At 37.0% G+C, this 21,031-nt stretch overlaps 1 protein-coding gene across 6 annotated transcripts in view; it reads right to left on the bottom strand.

Annotated features, from left to right (window-relative positions):
* The window catches only part of CCDC171 (coiled-coil domain containing 171), a 313,511-nt gene that overhangs the window by 142,941 nt on the left and 149,539 nt on the right, over positions 1 to 21,031 (bottom strand). For all 6 annotated transcript variants that reach the window (XM_053656500.1, XM_053656501.1, XM_037132070.2 and 3 more), the window contains 3 exons: positions 11,480 to 11,709; positions 10,559 to 10,741; positions 2,997 to 3,182 (listed from right to left, as the gene is read on the bottom strand). In XM_053656500.1, the coding sequence (XP_053512475.1) occupies positions 2,997 to 3,182; positions 10,559 to 10,741; positions 11,480 to 11,709 (599 nt within the window). The remainder of the gene's footprint in view (positions 1 to 2,996; positions 3,183 to 10,558; positions 10,742 to 11,479; positions 11,710 to 21,031) is intronic.

Genomic DNA, 21,031 nt, shown 5'->3' with positions numbered 1-21,031 from the left:
GTGCAGATAAAGTGTTATTCAAATTGATAACAGAGTTTACCAATGTGGATGACTATAGCACTAATATATCTAACTATTCATGCACCCATTACTTGGTTGGTCTAGTCTCTGGGGACTCCTGGAGGAAGTAAATTAGGCAAGCTTTCTTCCAGAAAAAATTTCACGTTAGTTTCTGTGTAGACACTGCTGACCTAAGATTATCCCATTCAGATTATCAGGTAATCCTTAATGTGGGAGTCTCTCATCCAAGGCCCAATCTGCTGGTGAAGCCCAAAGCTTGGTCTCCTACTTCCAGCACTCAATTCTGTTCACAGTGCTAACTTTGATTTCCATTCATTGGGGTTTGTTGGTGGTGGTGTTCATTTTATTCTTGTCCTTGGAGATTTCCTTTACTTTTAGTACAGGAAGGGACTTATCTAAAATCTAACTGTAAGCATAGAAAAAGGCCTTTTTGAGCATCAAGTCCAAAGTATGATTTATAAAAACTATTACATACAGAACAAATGGTTAAAAACAAAACCCCAAATGTTAACACTGGTTGTTTTCAGATAAGTTGTAAGTAACTTTGTTTTTCCCTTAGTAGTTTTCCCTATCTTTTATCCATGACCTTATCTTTGTTTTAATGAAGAAGAACATCAGCAATATAGTTTATTCTTTAAAAGAAGTTATGTACAGGACATATTTAAAAAACTATTGTGAGGCCCTGGCCAGGTAGTTCAGTTGGTTAGAGCATTATCCCAATACACAAAGGTCACAGGTCTGATCCCTGGTCAGGGCACATCCAAGAATCAACAAATGATGCATAAATAAGTGGAACAACAAACTGATCTCTCTTGCTCTCTCTCCCCCTCCCTCCTTTCTTCTCCCTTTCTCTCTCTCTCAAATCAAATTTAAAAAATTTTTTTAACTATACAGTTATTATTGAAAAATAAAATAATATTTATCAATTATATACTTGCTTTTCAGTCTTTTAATTAATTCTCATAAAACTTCTGTAAAATCCCTAATTTTGCAGAAGAGAAAACTGAGGCTCAGAAAGGTTAAATTATTTGCCCAAGTGACAGAATTGAGATCTGATTTCACAAACACTTGTTCCAAGGCCAGGGCTTTTTCTACTGAATCATGCTCCTCCCACAAGAGAGCATTTTCACATTGCCACCTGCTAGTTCTAATTAAAAGACAGTAATTAAACAAGCCTCCACTCCAGACAACAATATTTAAGCTACTGGCATTTTAAAGAAATTAATACAAACAGCTTTTCATCTGCTGGAAGAAACTACAACTAAACACAAACTACAAGCTGTTGTAAAGAGAAAAGACTCCAATATGACACAGTTATATGTTTATTCAAAGAATGGTTAATTACATTACCTATTAATGGAACATGAAGCATGAAACTGTTGTTGTTGACTGACCAATTTATTTGTAAAAATATTGAATTTGACTAGTAATGAAAGAAGTACAAAAAGTAACGATGACATATTAATCAAAAAAGGAGAAACTTTAAAAAATAGTAATAGCCAAATTGGCAAACAGTAAAATTCTCATACATTTTTAGGACAGGATATAACTGGTAAAAATTTGCTGTAGGTCAATTTATAATATTCATTCTTTAAAATATAATGTGGCTAGTAATTCTTACCTGGGAAATTATCCTGAGGAAATAATCACAAATATGCACAAGATTTAGCTTATAGGGTTGCTCACCCTAGAATTACTTGTAATAGCAAAAACAAAGAAAAAGAAAAAGAAAAACTGGAATAAATCTAAATCTACAACAATAAGAAATTAGGTTAATAATTTTTAATAAAGCTTTGTAAAAACTAAATCTCAGATTCATTATTTATAGACCAAGAGACCATGACCAACTCCACTGAGACCTCTCGACTTTACCAAAAAGCAACGGCAATAACAATAGCACCTATTTCACCCTAACTTACAGATGGTATAAAATAATCCGTGTAGGGATGACAGCACAGTGCCTGGCACATGCGTGCCGTCACTCAGCAACACACACACGCGGTGGTTAGGAAAGCAGACGTGAACTCTTACTCCCTCAGTCCACCTCTAATGGTTGTGCAAGTTTTGCAGCCTCTTTATATCTAGGTTTTCTTGTCTACAGAACAAGAGTTTGTGTCAGGATTATACGAGATAACTGTTTATAAAGTATTTAGCACAGTGCCTGACAAACAGGCAGCTCTCAATAAATTTTGATTATTTTATTAGTAGTATTAGTATTTAGCTATTAGAACAAATATATATTATTTGTGCAATCAATTGCATACTGAGTCACTCACTGTATTAGGCATGACACCCAGTACAGAGGCTGTGCAGTTTCATTTTGGTTTTCCCGGAATTAGATGTTCCGTTCCTGTGTGTCCTGCCTCACTAGTGAGAGCTCCACGGTATTATAATCATAAACTAGAGTACTATTACACTTTACGGCCAACGTTTTCAAAAGGTACCATAGTCCTAAGCCCATTAATGGAATTTTCTATATAGCAACTATTTTACTGTAACTTTTTTTTCCCCTTCTGGAGAACTTTCCCACAAAGAGATGTCAGGGAGAACGACTCTTCCTAACCAACCTCCTTCATCCCCACCCATGCTCTCCTGAGAATCAGGGGGACCCAGATCCAGAACCTCTCAAAATTGAGCAGATGTGTGGAGTTTCAAGGATCAGAGGGCACAAAAAAGTAAAGTAAAACAAACAGGAAAAATAAACAAGAAAGATAAACAAAACAAGGAAGAATTTATTATTTTAAAAAATCACTCTGTTTTAACTCGCAAGTAAAACCTACTTTTACATTTCCCATACATGTGAATCCTACTTGGAATTCAGGTCCCAGAAGCACATTTCAGTCCATCCTTGTAAGCTCTTAGAGAATAAAAATGTCACATCTTGGGGTCAGTTCCCTCCTGAGGAGATGAGCATGATTCCCTCAAGGACCCACACCTAGAGGAAACAAACCACTGTGCAAGGGCTGTCTTCCTACCTTAACAGCTTCTCCGAGAGTTTGGTTTTTTTCAGCTTCCTCACTGGAATGCAATTCAAGCCTATAATTCAATTCCTGCAGCTGCTGTGCCTGTTCATTCAGTAGCATTTGTGCCTGCTGCTCCCGAAGTAATGCATTATTCAGTTCTTCACATGCACTTTCAAACTTCTCATGGGTGATCAATTTCTAAAATAAGGGGAAATTTTAATTATCAGCTACCTGCATTTTGGGGCATTTATTCTTCAGAGCTGTATCTGCTAACATAAGGAACATAACACAATTATTTGTAAATGCCTGATACATGACAGAAATATAATTTGTTTTTCTTAATTTCATAAACCAAGATTTTTTTTTAAAATCACTCTGGTTTTTAAAGTACAACAGCCATACTTCCAAAGTTACCACACTTAGTTAAATAAAATCTTGGGAAACTTATTTCAAGTAAATCCACAATGCTCAGTTTAAATCTCTGATGCATGGCCATGTTATATAAAGATTGCGACTGTGGGCCCTGGCCAGGTAGCTCAGCTGGTTAGAGCATCATCCTGATACGCCAGGGTTACGAGTTTGATCCCCAGTCAGGGTGCATACAAGAATCAACCAATGAATGCATAAATAAGTGGAAGACCAAACTGATGTTTCTCTCTTTACCCCTTACCCCCATCTCTCTCCCTTTCTCTCTCTCTAAAATCAATAAATAAAAAAATTAAAGATTACATTCATGGGAATTAAAGCCTTTAACAAGTTTCTGTGCTTTTAAATGATTACCTGAAAGTCTGATCAGTGTAACCTACCCTCCAGGTTTCCCTTGTTAAACACCCGCTCCTTGGAGAGCCCTTACCAAACTACCCCTACGGGCTCTCACCACAGCTCACACCATCATATCACCCTCTACTTTCTTCACAGGCATTATAGTTATCTACATTCATCTCATGTTTTTATTACCTGTCTACACCCGGCCACCAACCACACTGGGCAGGGGCCTCATTCAGCTTCCTCATCCAACATAGAGAAGAGTGCCTGCCATTCGGTAGGTGCTCAAGAGATAGTTGTTGAATGAAAGAATATTCATATATAAACATCTGCATGATAATACACAATGCGATTTTTATAATATTGTGACTACTTTGGAGAGCAGTGCACTCTGCTCTGGAATAACTAATGACGATTCTAGACAAGGGCCATCCCTTCGGGGATGTGGAATCCAGAGAAGAACCACTGCTATTATCTCCCGTTAAAAACATTTAAACAAATAAATATTAATTACAATAAACAAGAGACATCTTGATCTTAAAGTAAAAGGAATAGGAAGGTTTTACAAAAGGTATCCTGGGAAATACATATGGAAAAATAAAGGAAACAAAAAAAAGAAAGAACAATAAAGGAAACCGTGCAGGTCACGTAATCACAGTAAACATATCAATAAACATATCCTCAGGTAAAAATTAAAAATAAATAATGAAAAAACTAATGGGGTCCAGGAAAAAATCCAATTGATCTAGGCATCTGAAATATATAAATTATTATAGTTGAATGTTGACTTTACCTCTGAGTTTCCTAAATTTGAGACAAAAATGGAAATATTCTTATAGTTTCCTCGTGGAGCAATAATAGCCAGCATGTGATTCAGGCAGAGAGAAAAGCCCGCTAGAACTAAGTTTGCAGATAAACTTACTACATGAGTCTTCCTATATTATAATATGTAAGTACTCAGTTCTACTTTGGCACCAGGCATCTGGCCTGCTACCTCCCGGAAGCAACTGTTTTTTACTATTATTTACCTTTTCAAACGTGGATAAAATGCATTTCTCAATACTGATTAAGTTTCAAAATGAATGTATAGCATAAAAGCAGATTCTTAATTATTAACCTAAGTTAACACAAAGTAATGAGAATAAACACACGGCACATAGGAAAGATGCCTCATTTACTGAGCGTCAACTAGTAAAGGTGTATCTAATACACTGCTGATGCGTGTGATATCGGTGGGACCTGGCCGGTACCAGGGGTGAGAGCGGAGCACAGAAGGGGCTGAGCGAGGGAACTGCATGGAAGCAGGGGCAGTGTTGGTGCCCCAGTAACCAAGCTCGCACAGAGTGTGAGGGTGTATTCTTTGCGGAGCCTGCAAAAAGCTGGTGAGATGACTGGCTAAGGGAAAAGCCCTCCTACTCCCTTCCATCCCCGGGTAAGGGTGAGACCAGAGAACACAGCTGTATGTGATCACAGAAGGCCCACATGGAAGCCAGGAGGCCCTATGCTGTCGGTCTTGTCTGGGAAAAGGATGGGATTGGCCTGGGTAGGGGGCGGACCCTTCTGGAATGTACAGAATTTGGGGCTGGGAATTTTAAACTGAGAGAGGGAGAAACACCCTCCTCCTCTGGGATCCACCTGGCAGACGTGCTGGCCGGAACCCACGAGGAAAACGGCGGCACCAACAACACACGCAGACCCCAGGAAGGAGCCTGAAGCTGGACAGCAACTCGCTGAACGGCCTCGGACTCCAAAGATCATGTAACGATGGAGCCTGGAGAATGTGGGGCCTTGTTTTGGACTTTGGTCCTTTTAGGAAGAGTTGGGTTTTGTTCGCGTTTTGCAGAAGAGATGAGCCTGGAGATGGGGAGTCCTCCATCCTCCCAAATTAGGCAACATTTTAATAAAGACTTCTTTCCTTCCCCACCAATCTTTGCCTCTGGAGCTTGCCTGTGGGTGGCAGCGGGCAGCTGAACCCCACTTTTGCTCAGTCATGCTTATACAGTGGTTGGATTTTGGGAACACACCTTTTTACTCCCTCTTAACTGCTGCTTCACTCTCACATTATCCCATTATAGTTAAACCCTCCACTTTTAAAACATCAAGCATAAAAGCTCCTCTTGGCACTCCAGTTCCATCTCAACTTCCTAATATCCCTCTAGTTCCTAAAGCCACAGCACTCTCCTGGGGTGTGTGAACCAACATTTCTGTACTCCTTCTAAGACATGTGTTATATTGTTTTAAACTGCCACTGCTTGCCATCCCACCACTCAGCCCTTCGCAGTCTCCCTGACACCTATACATCAAGATTCCTGCCATTTTCTAGGACTTCTGCCCACTCCTCCAGAATGTCTCCTTTACCAGAACACTTAGCTAATTTTAGCCTCTCTGTTACCCATCTATGCCTTCCAGAGACTGCCCCAATTCCAGTCACTCTCCTGCCAGTAAACAAGAAAACAAGTATAGCAATGTAGAATAAGAAAAAGAGGGTGTATGAAAGCAATTTGAAGGAGCTAATAAGCCAAAACATGATCACGGCAGCTCAGCTGTGTAAGAACAACTGCCAGTAGATGAACGTGGTATTCCAAAACTCGGGGAGTACTGAACAGCTTTTGGCTGGCTGAATGTTTCCTTTTACATTACAATCTTAGACCAATCTAAACAAGTTATTGTGTTTCCTCCTACATAGTTTGGCTGAAATTAGTGAAAGATGAATGGATGCAGGCATACTCCCCAAATTTTTAGAGGAAAATAATATCTTTCCTCCAGATCTATTACATTTTTAATAGAATAATCCTTTATTATAAACACAACTGGGTATACGCATTAACCACTATAGTGAAATGGTTCAAAATATGAGTTTTGGAGGCTAACTAGCCAGGTTCAAATCCTGTCATTTCCATACACTGTGTGACTTTGGCAAATCACTTAGCTACTCTGTGCCCCATGCTCCTCATCTGTAAAATAAAGGTAATAATACTATTGAACTTTAATAATTTGACAGAAATAAATGAATGCCCTCACATGATTAATGTGAATGCCTGATATATGAGGTCTGTCCAGAAGATACCCGGCCACGTATGTAATATGAAAACCAAAGACATTTATGAAAGAAAATGCGAGATACAAGAAACATTGTACATGGGACAATTACGTCTCAGTCCCCTTCAAAGCAGGCACCTTGGGACCTCACACAGTTCTCCCAATCACCAGCAGCTGCCCCACTGTATTTTCCTGAATCTCATCAACGGTGTGAAATCTCTTCTCTTTCAAAGGTGATTTTAGTTTTGGGATAAGCCAGAAGTAGATGGGCACCAAATCTGGGATATAAGGGGCTGAGTAACCTGGGTGATTTGATGTTTTTGCCAAAAAAACTGATGCATGAGCAGGCATGTTGTTCTGATGAAGCTGCCAATCACCAGTGGCCCACAGCCACAGTCTTCTGAATCATGCAAATAGTCTCTGTGGAGGAATGTTCAAGCTTAATGCAAAATTTAATGCAGATTTGTTGCTTTGCTTGCTTAGTCATTTTGAATGTGATGGCCACTCATGATAGGTCCTGCTCACTCAGCTTGGTGTCTAGGCCCCCAATGACTAGTACAGTGAAGTCATCATTGTTTGCACATGTGCATTCCAGTCCACTCTCCTTGGCTGCCAGGTTACATCAATGAGGTGTAAACTACTCTCGTTATATTAACAAAAGCTGGACTTTTTCCAGCCAGTCCTTGTATAGTTGACGAATCATTAAATGTTAGAAATCCCTTACTTTAAGGACAAAAAAGGGGCCACATACTAAACATCCCCAGGCAGGGGAGGCCTGCATTGTGAGCCTTACAAACTCAGAGACTGTGAGTAATCTCATAGTACAGTCTGACATTAAAACTTTGTAACTAAAAGCAGGTCATGGCAGGTAGTCATGTCCTACTCCTGTGGAGCCCTTGATAAAGGTCAGTCTGTACCTAACTGAGCCTGTCTATTGTCCTTTTGCATCTAAGGTCACTTACCTCTGAAATGTCAGATTAATCTCCTTCTCCAGACCCCTCAGGGCACAACTGCCTGAGCCAGGGCAGGAGACTACGGAAACCCTCATTGTTTTCTTATCCCCACGTCCCTTTTGTATGGGCTATAAAGGTTATAATTATTAACTGTCCCATACTCACCAATGTAAAATGAGCACGTGTCTTTCCATTGTTCTTCTCATCCAATCCCAGGGATTTCCTCAATTTGCTTTCTCCTGCCCTGTTAATCTACTATCAAGGGAATTCATGTAACCCTCCCTTAAGTCTCCTCCTTTGACTCAAATGTATAAAATAACCAAATAAAGTCATAAATGTTTTCTACAGGTTCGAGTGTGTCTTACATCAATAATTTTATAACTTATGTCAAAATATAAAATTACATATCTCATTTCCTCAATTATTACTTCCATTAATTATACTTCTATTTCTACACTTCCACGGAAGGAAGTCACACTAAACATTTCCTGGACAATATTCTTAGCTTTTGATGCAAGCCAGTTATTCAATCAAAGCTCTTACAAGAGGATCCTGTCACCTTCTGGCAGCTTCAAACTCTAGCAGCCTCTCTAGAAATTGAATCCTGACTTCTTCCAAACTAATCAAAATAAGATTTTAACCTGTTTTCCTAATACTTAACCATGAACTAGAAAGTCATATTGTGTAGAATACCTAAAATTCTTCATATATATTCCAAAGAGCAACAAATATAAAGAATTTTCCAATTTTCAGGAAATACACCATTAGCTAAACCTTTATATTTTAAATCTCAGATTGCACCAATGGCTGTCTCTTCCCACATTAGCAGACCATGTCAAGACCCCAGATCCAGTCTGTATGAACAACTGAAAGCAAATCAAAAGGAGGGAGACACAGACTGCACAGGAACTGGCTTTCAAATGTGTACACAACAGCTCTTTATGATTTCAGTACAATGGCAACAAAATTGGGGGGAAAATTAAATATCTATGAATGGGGAATAGTCAAATTTTTATATACCGATATTAATTTATATAAAATAAAATTAATAAGTGACATAGGAAAACGTTTACAAGTACTTTAAAAATATAAAAAAGTCATCTTTTTCCCTGGATGGTGTAGCTCAGTGGATTGAACATGGGCCTGTGAAGCAAAAGCTCTCTGGTTTGATTCCCAGTCAGGGCACATGCCTGGGTTGCAGACCAGGTCCCCAGTAGGTGACACATGAGAGGCAACCACACATTGATGTCTCTCCCACTCTTTCTGCTTCCCTTCCCCTCTCTCTCAAAATAAACTTAAAAAATATTTTTTAAAAAGTCATCTTTTAAACTCTATATTCCCCTAGGCACATAATAGACAGAGAAAAATGTAGGAAGAAAACACAAGCACGCTTCAAAAGTAATTGATTTGGGTTGCTAAGTTTAGAGGGATTTGAACTTTCTCCTTTATACCTTTTGTATTTTTACTTATAACTACTATATATTACCTTTATAATAAGAAAGAAAGGAAACAGCTCATAAATTTTTCTTCTTTGAGCAAAAAAAAAAAAAAAAAGACTAAGATGATGAGGGGAAAAACTGTGTGGTCTTTAGACCACATCAGAAAGAAAACTACTATTTATCTCCAGTCAGAAGGGTAATTCATGACCATCTGATATGCAGAATTTATAAGAACTGTTCGCCCTTTGAAGGTATAGCTATTTGAAATAACACTTCACATTAGCAATTTACATTACCATAGGATTAATAGCTAAACTACTTTACTATCTGCTGTTGTCTCCATTACAACAAATGTGAAAACTGCCGACTACAAATTAACCAAAAGATACATTTAAACTTGCAAAATTTAGGTTTCCCAAAGAAGGGGGGGACACAAAGTAGCTTTTTACTAGGTGTAAGAAAAATGTTATAATCATATTTATATTGCTATCAACAGTTGTATACAGTTTTGAAGTTTCAGAATAATACTTTAATTCTATACTCCTGTATCCACATTAAGAACTAGAATGACTGATGAGTAACCCAACTGCAAACAGAATATGTAGATGTCTGCATCTTGTTATGCTTCATATATTTACACATTTCCATTTGGATCTAATGTTGTCTGGCATATAGCCTTTCTTTTTTCTTCTATCTTCTGTTTTCTTAAATAATACATATAAGTCCTTGACAGAAAATAGACAAAATGAACATTTCTCTAGAAAAGCAACTTGATTTCATACTAAATAATCTAATTTACTCAAAATATTCAATATAAAACAAAAAGAGAAAAAATTCCACCCCTACTCCAAATATCAGGCTCCTCCATTGGGGATATTTTAGTTTTGCGGGGCTTACTTGCTATAGCAGTTATGCTATCCTAACTTAATCTTTTCTATACTTTCAGTCAGAGTATAAATTTTAACAGGATTATGAGTTCTGCTGATACAGAATCAGTGTTTCTTTAAGCATCTGGTATAATTTTTTTAATTGGGATATAATTCGCACATAAGACTGTGTTGTTTAAGGTGTACAATGTGTTGATTTGATAAGTGCATATGTTGAGATATGATTACCACTGTAGCATTAGCTAACACCTCTATCATGTTACTAATTTTCATTGCTTTTTCATGGTGAGAACATTTAAAATGCAGTTTCCTACCAACTTTGAAGTATTCAGTACAGGTTGGAGCATTTTAGAAGAAAAGTGTTCTGAAGAAAAAGAAATATTAATGGGACTTAATTTTTTTTAAGATAATAATAAATTAAAGAAAAATCCATATATAAAACTGGAAGATAGTTCACCAAAGCCATAGTTCTTTAAAACACATATACTTACAGAGTGCTTAAATTCATTTAACTGCGTTTGGAGACCCTGGGCCTTATCAAGCTCCTTTTTCATTTCAGTCAAACTCCGTTTTAACTCTGTGACCTCGATGCGCAGGGAGCGGCGCTCCACCTCCACGGCATGCAGCCTTTGTGTGAACCCAAATATCTGCTTCTGCAGTGACGTTGTGCTTTTCTGTTTTTAAACAAGAGCAGTTTTACATGAAGTAACTATAGATTTACTAACAGATCAATAGCAAAGTTTATTTTTTTTTATGTGACCAATAATTTGGCTTGTAGGAAGTGAACAACTTCCTACACTGGACTTCCTTCACTGTAGGAAGTGAAGAAATAATCTAGATGGCTAGAAAACAGAACTGACCATTGTTTATGTCTCACGCAGTTCTGTTGCAGTACACTTAGAGAGCAGTCAATTGAGAACTCATGCCAGAACGTTTGTATTTTGATACTTGGAAACTTATTTGGAAGTAGTTTTATTTATAGTATTAAATGATAACAAGTAGCCCTGGCCAGAGTGGCTCAGCTCAGATGGTAGAGCATCATTCATAAACTAAAGGGCGAATTCCCAGTTAAGGCACAGACCCAGGTTGTAGGTTCAATCCTGGTTGGGGCACTTATGAGAAGGTACCCAATCGATGTCTGTCTGTCTGTCTGTCTCTCTCTGTTGTCCCTCCCCTCCCTCCCTCCCTCTCCCATCCTCTCTTTCTCCCCCACCTTCCTCTCTCTCTGAAAACAGTGGGGAAAAAAAGTGTCCTTGGGTAAGAATTTTTTTTTAAATCATATGAAAGATCACATGAAATCTAAAGGAAATCTAGATACATTCATGTCCAATTAATTTAAACTACAAATAAGTCTGACTCAGAATTAAATTCACAAATCCTAAAGTCTCCATTTAACACAGTTTCATACACACCAAAATGGGCACGTGACCCTGTAGTCCGTATTTGAGGGCCAGTGTGTTGACTTTATGAAGTCCACGGGCCAACCTCTGAACCAGGGAATCTTTTTCCACATATGTAATACTCCTGCTGCTACTGTGCAAAGGCAGACTCTCCATTGCCAAGCTAATTTTATCCATGAGTTTTGCAAAAGAGTTCTTGGCTGCACCAATAAGTAAATGTCCACAAATTCTAGAATTTGGATCTTCAAAGAAAGAAAAAAAGACAAAATATGTAAATTGTCTCTTGTTCATTTCACAATAGTTCTAATCACAATACAATTTTCTCAATTCTGTAATTTCCACTCACCTGTAGAGAGTCATTCAAAAAGTCCCCTCCCACATAAATTTTTATTGTGAAAAAGAAATACAGAAAATAGCTTGCCTACCAGACAAATATCTAAAGAAAATCTGCATGTATTTATTTACAGTTTGTCATCCACACTGACCACTGTGATACTGAAAATTTATCATCACTCTTTGTTTTAAAATATAATATAAATCCATTTTCTATTTCCAGCTACTGAAGCTTGTTATCTTAATGTTATACTATTTATATTCATAGACGAGAAACTATAATTTGCCTTATTCAAAGGCAATTAAAATGTTACAACTACAATTACTTATTTCCCCACAGGATTTTGGTAATCATCCCTCTCACTTAATGGACTTAAGGTCCCAGCATATCCAACATGGCCTGTTTACTGCCAGATTCATCAGCTCTGTAATTAATAATTGTGTTTCATGTTGATAAATAAAATTGTCAGTGCTCTTTCTACTAATTAGTATTCCAGATAACGGTTAATAGGTTTATTTATGCCTTAATAAAAGTCGTGTAATTTAGTTTTCCCTCTGCTAGGCAGGTCTTAATCTGTCATTACTTGTCTTATTATACCATCCGTGTAAAATGACAATCATGGAGTGATTACTTAAATTCAGTAGTATACAATTTCACGAGCCTCTAATTTTAGATTTAATTCAAATCTTGTGTTTACGTCAAAAGCACAGAAAAAGTATATCTGGCATGTTTTATCCAATAAAAATGTTTATAATTCTAATAATATGTGAAGATGATCAGTCAATGTCTTCTGCATAAACAACCATTTTCACTAAAGCCCTATAACACTTAAGGCTTTATTATTATTTTTTTAATTTGTATTTATTTACTTTTTTAGAGAGAAGGGAAGGGAGGGACAAAGAGAGGAAGAGAAGCATCCATGTGTGAAACAGACATCAATCGGCTGCCTCTTGCACATGCCCCAACCTGGGACCAGGCCCACACCCCAGGTGTGTGTCCTGACTGGGAACCTAATCTGTGACCTTTCAGTCCATGGAGAGATGCCCACCCACTGAGCCACACTAGTCAGGGCAAGCCTTGTTTTCTTTCTTTTATTCCTCAATGTATAAAAGAAAAGTTTTAAAATTTATGCAGCAGTCAGAATCTGAAAACCATATTGCTTGTAAGTTATTCATGAAATAGATATTATTAATTGGATAAAAACACAATATCTTCGTGCAGAATTTATTTCTAACTGATACTGAATATACAGCTCCTAAACAATATACAGCTTTTTCCTCTTATATGTTAAATATAAGTTTAATCCTATGTACCTCTCATACTCTCTGAGAATCCTATGGACAGAAGACAGATGAGGTATAATTAAAATACACAGTTGCTCTGTTAACAGATTCTTTAAATAAATCATAAATAAAAAAGAATTTAATAGCTTTCTATGCAGTCAATATATAATGCAGAATACTGAGTTAAACGAATTATTCAACTACAGTACACATTTAATAGGTCACTGTTAAATAAATAAATAAATAAATGTTGAAATTTATTTCACCTGTAACATTCAACATAATACATCATTCCAGTGCCTAATATATGTATTTCTCGAAATGGCATTCAACTCCTTAGCTGTATCTTTTTTAATCTTAATAAACTCTTTTTATCTTTACTGTGCCAGTCTAGCATATGATTTTTATGTTTGTTGGATTAAATATATTCCTTTTTTACTTCCACAGAAACTACGACAATGCTGAATACAAGGACCCCATTCCACACCAAGAGAAAGTAACTATTATATTATGGTATTTCAAAAGTTATTCTTCCTAATTACCACATTTTTTCAGACTATAAGATGCACTTTTCTCCCCCCACCCCAAGCCCCTAAATTTGGGAGGAATAATAGTTGTTAATGATGTTGAGTTCTATTTATATTTACATTGGTGAAATATAATGTTACTTATGTTATTAAATATTTTACCACATTTTTTGCTTCAAAATTATTTTTCCTATTTTCCTCCTCTAAAACCTAGGTGTGTCTTATGGTCTGAAAAATATGGTAAACATTATTTATTGTTTTAGGCAATTTTCAGGAATATAAAAGTAATTAATTTTTCACAAAAAGCCTTTAAATGCAAAATTTACCTACAATTAAATTTTAATAAATAGTTTTTTACATTATCACAGAGATGTATTGTGTGGACACCAATCACTATAAAAGGTGAAATTAAGTAACAATATAATTCTATAAGATATTCCTCCGTATTTTTAAGAAGTAGGAAAGAGGTATGCACTCTCACGTTGTTGACTGCTGGCTCTCTGTGGATTACAGAAAGAGCACCAAATAACTTACACTTTGATGAGTAACAAATGTTTTCACAATATACTTCACATTATACAGTACAGGGTACAATTAATTTAATATTAAATAAGTGAAAAAACAAAAACATCTTCTAGTGACATAGTTGCAGAGTTATCTGTATAACAATACAGAAATAAGAGAAAGAAATAAGGTCACTGAAGTTGTTCATACTTAAATTTATCTATTATTGCCCTCACAGGTGTGGCTCAGTTGGGTGTCATCCCACAGAGCAAAAGGTCAGTGGTTCAATTCCCAATGAGGGCACATGCCCGGGCTGTGGGTTCAGTCCCCAGTCAGGGCACATACGAGAAGCAGCCTATCAGTTTCAATGTTTGTCTCCCCACTTCCTCCCTCCCTCACCTTGTCTCTAGAAATAAATAAATACAGTCTTTAAACTTACCTAAACTATTAAGTGTTGGACTTGTTAAAGAAATTCTTGCTCACATTAAATCTGTTGTTAATCACTTGCCCCTGTTTAATAGCATGCATGTTTCAAAAAAGAGGAAAACCCTGCATTTTGCCATTATTTTTTCAATTTGAGGGGCAATACTGCACTTCTAAGCTTAAAACTTCACAGCAAACTCATAAGGAATTGTTTCAACCAGCAGATCTAAACCCGTGGACTACAGATTTCAGGGCAGGGGGGAGGGAGGCTGAGAAGTCATTTTCACTTTAAACTGCAGCAAGTATTGTCATTTCAATCTTTATTTATATCTGAAAAACATACACAGCATGAATAATATGTGCTCATGATAGTTTGAACAGTAAAATTAGAGGTCTATTAAAACATTACAGAAGCCCACTGCTACTAAAATACAAATATCACGCGGAGAAAGAGAAGTCTGCAATGTTTTCTTATTAAAATTAAGTCCTCACATTCAGAAAGACTGAGAAACACTCCTTTAATGAAAAAAGAGTAATTATTTAACTAGTATATATGTAAACATGCAACTGTTTAACTATTTCATATAATGTTAATCTTGACTATAATCATTGTTAGTAATATAATAATAATGAGTAATATTAATAATAATGTCAGAAATGTCCACAATGTTAACGTTAACTGCATTTAAATCCTGCTCAGAGTACGTCCTGGGAAGGTTTTGTCACCCCTGATTTCTCCCCCACAGTCTGTCCTTGGTATTTCTGTAACTACTCAACAGTCTCTGTGGCCGTGGCTTATCTCATTGATACTCTCACAAGAGTCTCTCTAGTCTTCTCCAGTCCTTCCCCTCTTCAATCCATCCTCCACTACAAATAAAGTGACTTGTAAATACAAAAAGGATCCTGCCACCATCCCTGTTTCAGCCACAAAGGCTCTCTTCAGATCTCCGAATAAATTTCAGACTCCCTAAAACATGCTCGTAAAACCCTACATGATCTGATCCTCACTTACTTTTCCAGGAACACCTTTTACTATTTCCCTGTCTATAAGCAGCTCCTTTCAAGAGACCCCAACACATCACAATCTTAAAACATTCCTCTAAGCAAAAATAATTCTTCTGTCTCCAAATTGCTAAAAACTGGGAAATATGAATGCGGACATCAGTTTTTGAACATGGGAGTCAATCATTATAAATGCTTGCTTCAAAGCAGTGTTCTATCTAAAAAAAATTTTTAATTTTATAAAAGCAGCCCAAAATATTATTCAAAAATGTAATGAGAGAATTTGTCTGACCAATTTTAAAACATCAAGATACACCCCACAAAAACAGCAGTATGATACTGGTACTAGGAGAGACAAGGAGACTAACGAAATAGACTGAAGAGACAGGAAACAAATCTATGTACTTACAATAATTTAATATAGACCAAGGGGTACATCTCAATTCAGTGGGGAAAAGGTAGATGGCTGAACCGAAGAGAACGGGGACTAGCTGGTCATCTGGACACAAATAAACCTTAACCATTTCCTCACTACTTACAACAAAAATAATTCCAGATAAATGCAAGTTTAATATAAAAATTGAAAATACTGGACTAAAATGTGAGCAACATAACCCTGAGCTAAGACTAGCCTTTCCAAGTAAATCACCAAAAAGAACACTATAAAGTAAATGAGTAATAATTTTATCCATATAAAAATTAAAATACAAACTGTAAGAAAGATACTTACATTATATATGTCAAAGTTTTAATATGGGTGATACAAAAGTTCTTATAACTCCACAAAAGATCCCCTCATACATAGACATAATGAGATAATTTGTAACAAGTACAGATGGATGTAGAACGAATGAAGGTATGCAACCTCACAATGAAAAAATGTAAGTAATAATACAGTTTCTTTTGCCTTTCAAATCGATAAAGATGAAAAAAGACTGTCAAAACTTTGTATACCAAGGGCATTACGAAGAACCCAGAGCTCTCAGTGCTGTTCATGGGAGTGAAATGTAAAGTAACTTTTATAAAAAAAGCAAATACTTCCCTACTGTAAAATATGCAAAGTCATTTCTCAGTTGTATAGCCAAGGAAATAATTGTATAAGTGTAAAATAATTTTAAACGCAAATGTTGATTACAGCATAGTTTTTTACAGTATTATTTAAAATAGTGAAAAAATAAGAAAAACACCAATATCTATCAATCAGGAATTCAAGTAAATTACAGTGTGTGTATACACACACAAACACACACAACGAATTGTAATCAGCGTGTGACCAAACACAACTAATAATGCACACTGACTTTACTGACATGAGAAAGACATTTATTTTCCATTGAATAGATTAAAGTCACAATGAGGCATGACTGCGTGATTCCCTCATATAAAACTGTGTATATATACATGTTCCTACACATGCTTGAGAGATCTGTACAAATCACCAGTGTTTACAATGATTAGGGATGATTTTCATTTCTTCTGTGCAGGTTTCTGTACTGTGTGAAATTTTTATACCAAACATGAACACTCTTACAGAAATAAAAGTATTTTTATTTTTTATTTTATTTTTTAAATATTTTATTTATTTATCTTTGGAAGGAGAGAGGGAGATAAACATCAATGCATGGTTGCCTTTCGTTCATCCCCTGCTGGGAACTGGCCTGCAGGGAACTGGTCTGCAACCCAGGCATGTGTCCTGACTGGGAATCGAACCACGATTTTCTGGTTCGCAGGCCCGTGCTCAATCCACTGAGCTACACCAGCCTGGGCAATAAAAGTATTTTTATAAAGCACTATGTACATGGACTGCCTTCTCATTCACTCATTAAACACCTAGCTATAGAGTAGCTCATGTATATATAGGCATTGTGTTAGGTAATTGAGATAGAGGACCTACAACACTGATGAATAATCAATATGTCTTGTTTTTATCAGTGTTATTTATAAATAATACTATAGGTATAAATTCCCAATAATAGAACTTTCCCCCCAAAATACCGTGCCTTAGACAAATGATATTTGGGGAATGATTATCTAAAGCAGGGGTTCTTGGTCATGTCTGTGTTGTGGATTCCTCTGGTAAAACTTATGGATTCACTTCTCAGAATAATACTTGTAAATGTGTAAATCAAAATATAGAAGATTACAAGGAAAGAAAATTGAATTGAAATGTAGTTACCCAAAATTTAAGTTTATTAATTTAGTAAATTTAAGATAACACATTTACAACATTGACTAATTAAAGTTAATGTAAAAAAAAAAAAAAAGATATAGCACAGTGGAAATCATTACATAGCCAAACTAGGAACATTGAACTATGAAGTGATCTTCAAGAGGGCATCATATTTTTCATGATGGACATCAAATTGTTTTTTATTTTGTTATATTTAAAAGCTATGAAAATCCTGATTCACAAACATATACTGCTGCAAATGTAATTAAAGCTTCTACAGTTCACTTTATAAGGTAGAGGTAGGCTTCTCTAAACTACCAGATTTCCCCAAAGCTTTGAAATTCAAAACCAATTGTGGTAAGTTTTTTGTCCTAAGTCAGTGAGTTCATCTCTGGCTTAGGTCAACATATTCACTACAATTTATGCCAGAGAGAAAAAGGGTGGTGAATCCATGGTTCAAATGTGATGCTATGGCATGGCATTGGAATTTACATAGTGATGAACACTTCCAATGATAAATTCTCCATTCAAAAGTTGTTCTTAAAAACTATGATAGCCGGCCAAGATGGAGATGTAGGTGAAAACACTGTACTTCCTTGCACAACCAAAATTAGGGACAACAAAGATTTCAAAACAAAAACACAACCAGAACAGACAGAACTGAACTGTATGGAAGTCCAACAACCATTTAACCATACCAGTAAGAGGGGTGGAGTCGGCTTCCAGCGAAGAAGAGTCAGCAGGAAAAGGCAGTGGTTGCCAGACCCAGGAGTGCAGGCAGCGTGGGGCTAGCAGACCCCAGGTGCAGGGAGGAAACAAGCAGAGCACACAAGGCCGCTGGCTGACCATGGTCACATATTCTCTGGCAGATAAACTAGGGGTAAACAGGCAGCAAGACAGACCACGCAATCCAGGGCCCCAGCGCCAGGAAATAAAGTGTAAAAGCACCAATTGAAAAGGTGCCGGGAGAGACTCCCAGCCTCACAGGAGGGTTCATTAAGAGACCCACAGGGTCCTAGAATGTACACAAGACCACCCACATAGGAACTAGCACCAGAAGGGCCCGATTTGCTTTTGGGAAGCAGCAGAGGGGACCAAAATCTGAGAGCAGAAGAAGCACCATTGTTCCCTCTCTGACCCCACCCCCCACATACAGCATCACAACCTAGCCACTAGGTTGCCCTACCCAGGTGAACACCTAAGGCTCTGCCCCTCATATGTAACAGGAGCAACCTGACCAAACATGGCTCAAACAGAAGTACAAATCAAAGCCCCACAGCCAATACTTTTAAGCAACCAAGAGATAGCCAACTTATTAGATGCACAGTTCAAAACACTGGTGATCAGGATGCTTATAGAACTGGTTGATTTTGGTTGCAAATTAGATGAAAAAATGAAGGCTACACTAAGGAAAATGAAGGAAAATGCACAAGGAACCAAAAGTAATGGGAAGAAAACTGGGACTCAAATCAATGGAGTGGACCAAAAGGAAGAAAGAAATGACCAACCAGAAAAGAATGAAGAAACAAGAATTCAAAAAAATGAGGAGAGGCTTAGGAACCTCCAGGACATCTTTAAACATTCCAACACCCGAATAATAGGGGTACCAGAAGGGGGAAAGGAACAGCCACGAGTGGAAAACTTATTTGAACAAATAATAAAGGAGAACTTCCCCAATCTGGCAAAGGAAATAGACTTCCAGGAAATCCAGGAAGCTCAGAGAATCCCAAAGAAGGTGGACCCAAAGAGGAACACACCAAGGTACATATAATTACATTAGCCAAGATTAAAATGAAGCAGAGAATTCTAGAAGCAGCAAGAGATAAGGGGGCAGTCACCTACAAAGGACTTCCCATAAAACTATCAGCTGATTTCTCAAAAGATACCTTACAGGCAAGAAGGGGCTGGAAAGAGGTATTCCAAGTCATGAAATCCAAAGACCTACATCCAAGACTGATCTATCCAGCAAAGCTTTCATTTAGAATGGAAGAGCAGATAAAGTGCTTCTCAGATAAGATCAAATTCAAGGAGTTCATCATCACCAAGCCCTTATTATATGAAATGTTAAAGGGACTTCTCTAAGAAAAAGATTAAAAATATAGAAAGGACAGCAAACTCACACTTATTAACAACCACACCTAAAGCAAAAGCAGACTCACGACTAAAACAAGAGCAGAACCACAGAAATGGAGATTACATGGAAGGTTAGCAACAGGGAAATGGGAGGAGCGGGCAGGGAGAAGTACAGAGAATAAGTAGAATAGAGAGTGGGGAGAAAATAGATGGGGGGGGACAAAAGTAGTGTGGGAAATATAGAAGCTAAAGAACTTATGACATGAACTTATGACACATGGACATGAACTAAAGGGGGGAATATGGGGGCAAGGGGTGCAGGGTGGAGGGGAATGAAGGAGGGAGAAATGGGACGACTGTAATGGCATAATCAATACAATATACTTAAAAAAGAAAAAATAAAATAAAATAAAAATTAGCCAAAAAAATTATGATAGGTAAATAAATTTTAATTGAAAAACCAAAATACTGTACACTGTATTTTTTTCAACTTTTCTATATGCTTGAAAATTCTCATAATAAAATGTGAAAATATAAAAATTGTCAAAGTAATAATAAAAAAAATTTACAAATTTTTAAATATTCAACTTTTTTTTTACTTTTTAAAAATATTTTTTATTAATTATGCCATTAGAGTTGCTCTATTCCCCCCTTCATTCCCCTCCACCCTGCACGCCCCCTCCCCCACCATTCCCCCCTTTAGTTTATGACCGCGTGTCTCAAGTTCTTTGAATTCTATATTTCCCATACCATTCTTGCCCTCCCCCTATCTATTTTCTACCTACCATCTATGCTACTTATTTTCTGTACCTTCTCCCCCCTTCTCCATCTCCCACTTCCCTGTTGCTAATCCTCCACATGATCTTCATTCCTATGGTTCACTCCTGATCTAGCTGTCCTCTTAATTTGCTTTTGTTTTAGGTGTGGTTGTTAATAACTGTGAGTTTACTGTCCTTTCACTGTTCAGCTTTTTTATCTTCTTTTTCTTAGGTAAGTCCCTTTAACATTTCATATAATAAGGGCTTGGTCATGATGAACTCCTTGAATTTGACCTTATCTGAGAAGCACTTTATCTGCCCTTCCATTCTAAATGAAAGTTTTGCTGGATAGAGCAATCTTGGATGTAGGTCTTTGGATTTCATGACTTGGAATACCTCTTTCCAGCCCCTTCTTGTCTGTAAGGTATCCTTTGAGAAATCCACTGACAGTCTGATAGGAACTCCTTAGTAGGTGACTATCCCCTTATCT

Source organism: Artibeus jamaicensis, unplaced genomic scaffold (genome assembly GCF_021234435.1).
Source record: "Artibeus jamaicensis isolate MK-2021 breed Jamaican fruit bat unplaced genomic scaffold, CSHL_Jam_final scaffold_1964, whole genome shotgun sequence".
NCBI lineage: Eukaryota > Metazoa > Chordata > Mammalia > Chiroptera > Phyllostomidae > Artibeus > Artibeus jamaicensis.
Note: the sequence above shows the minus strand (reverse complement) of the source record. Positions and strands in the feature narration are given on the sequence as shown.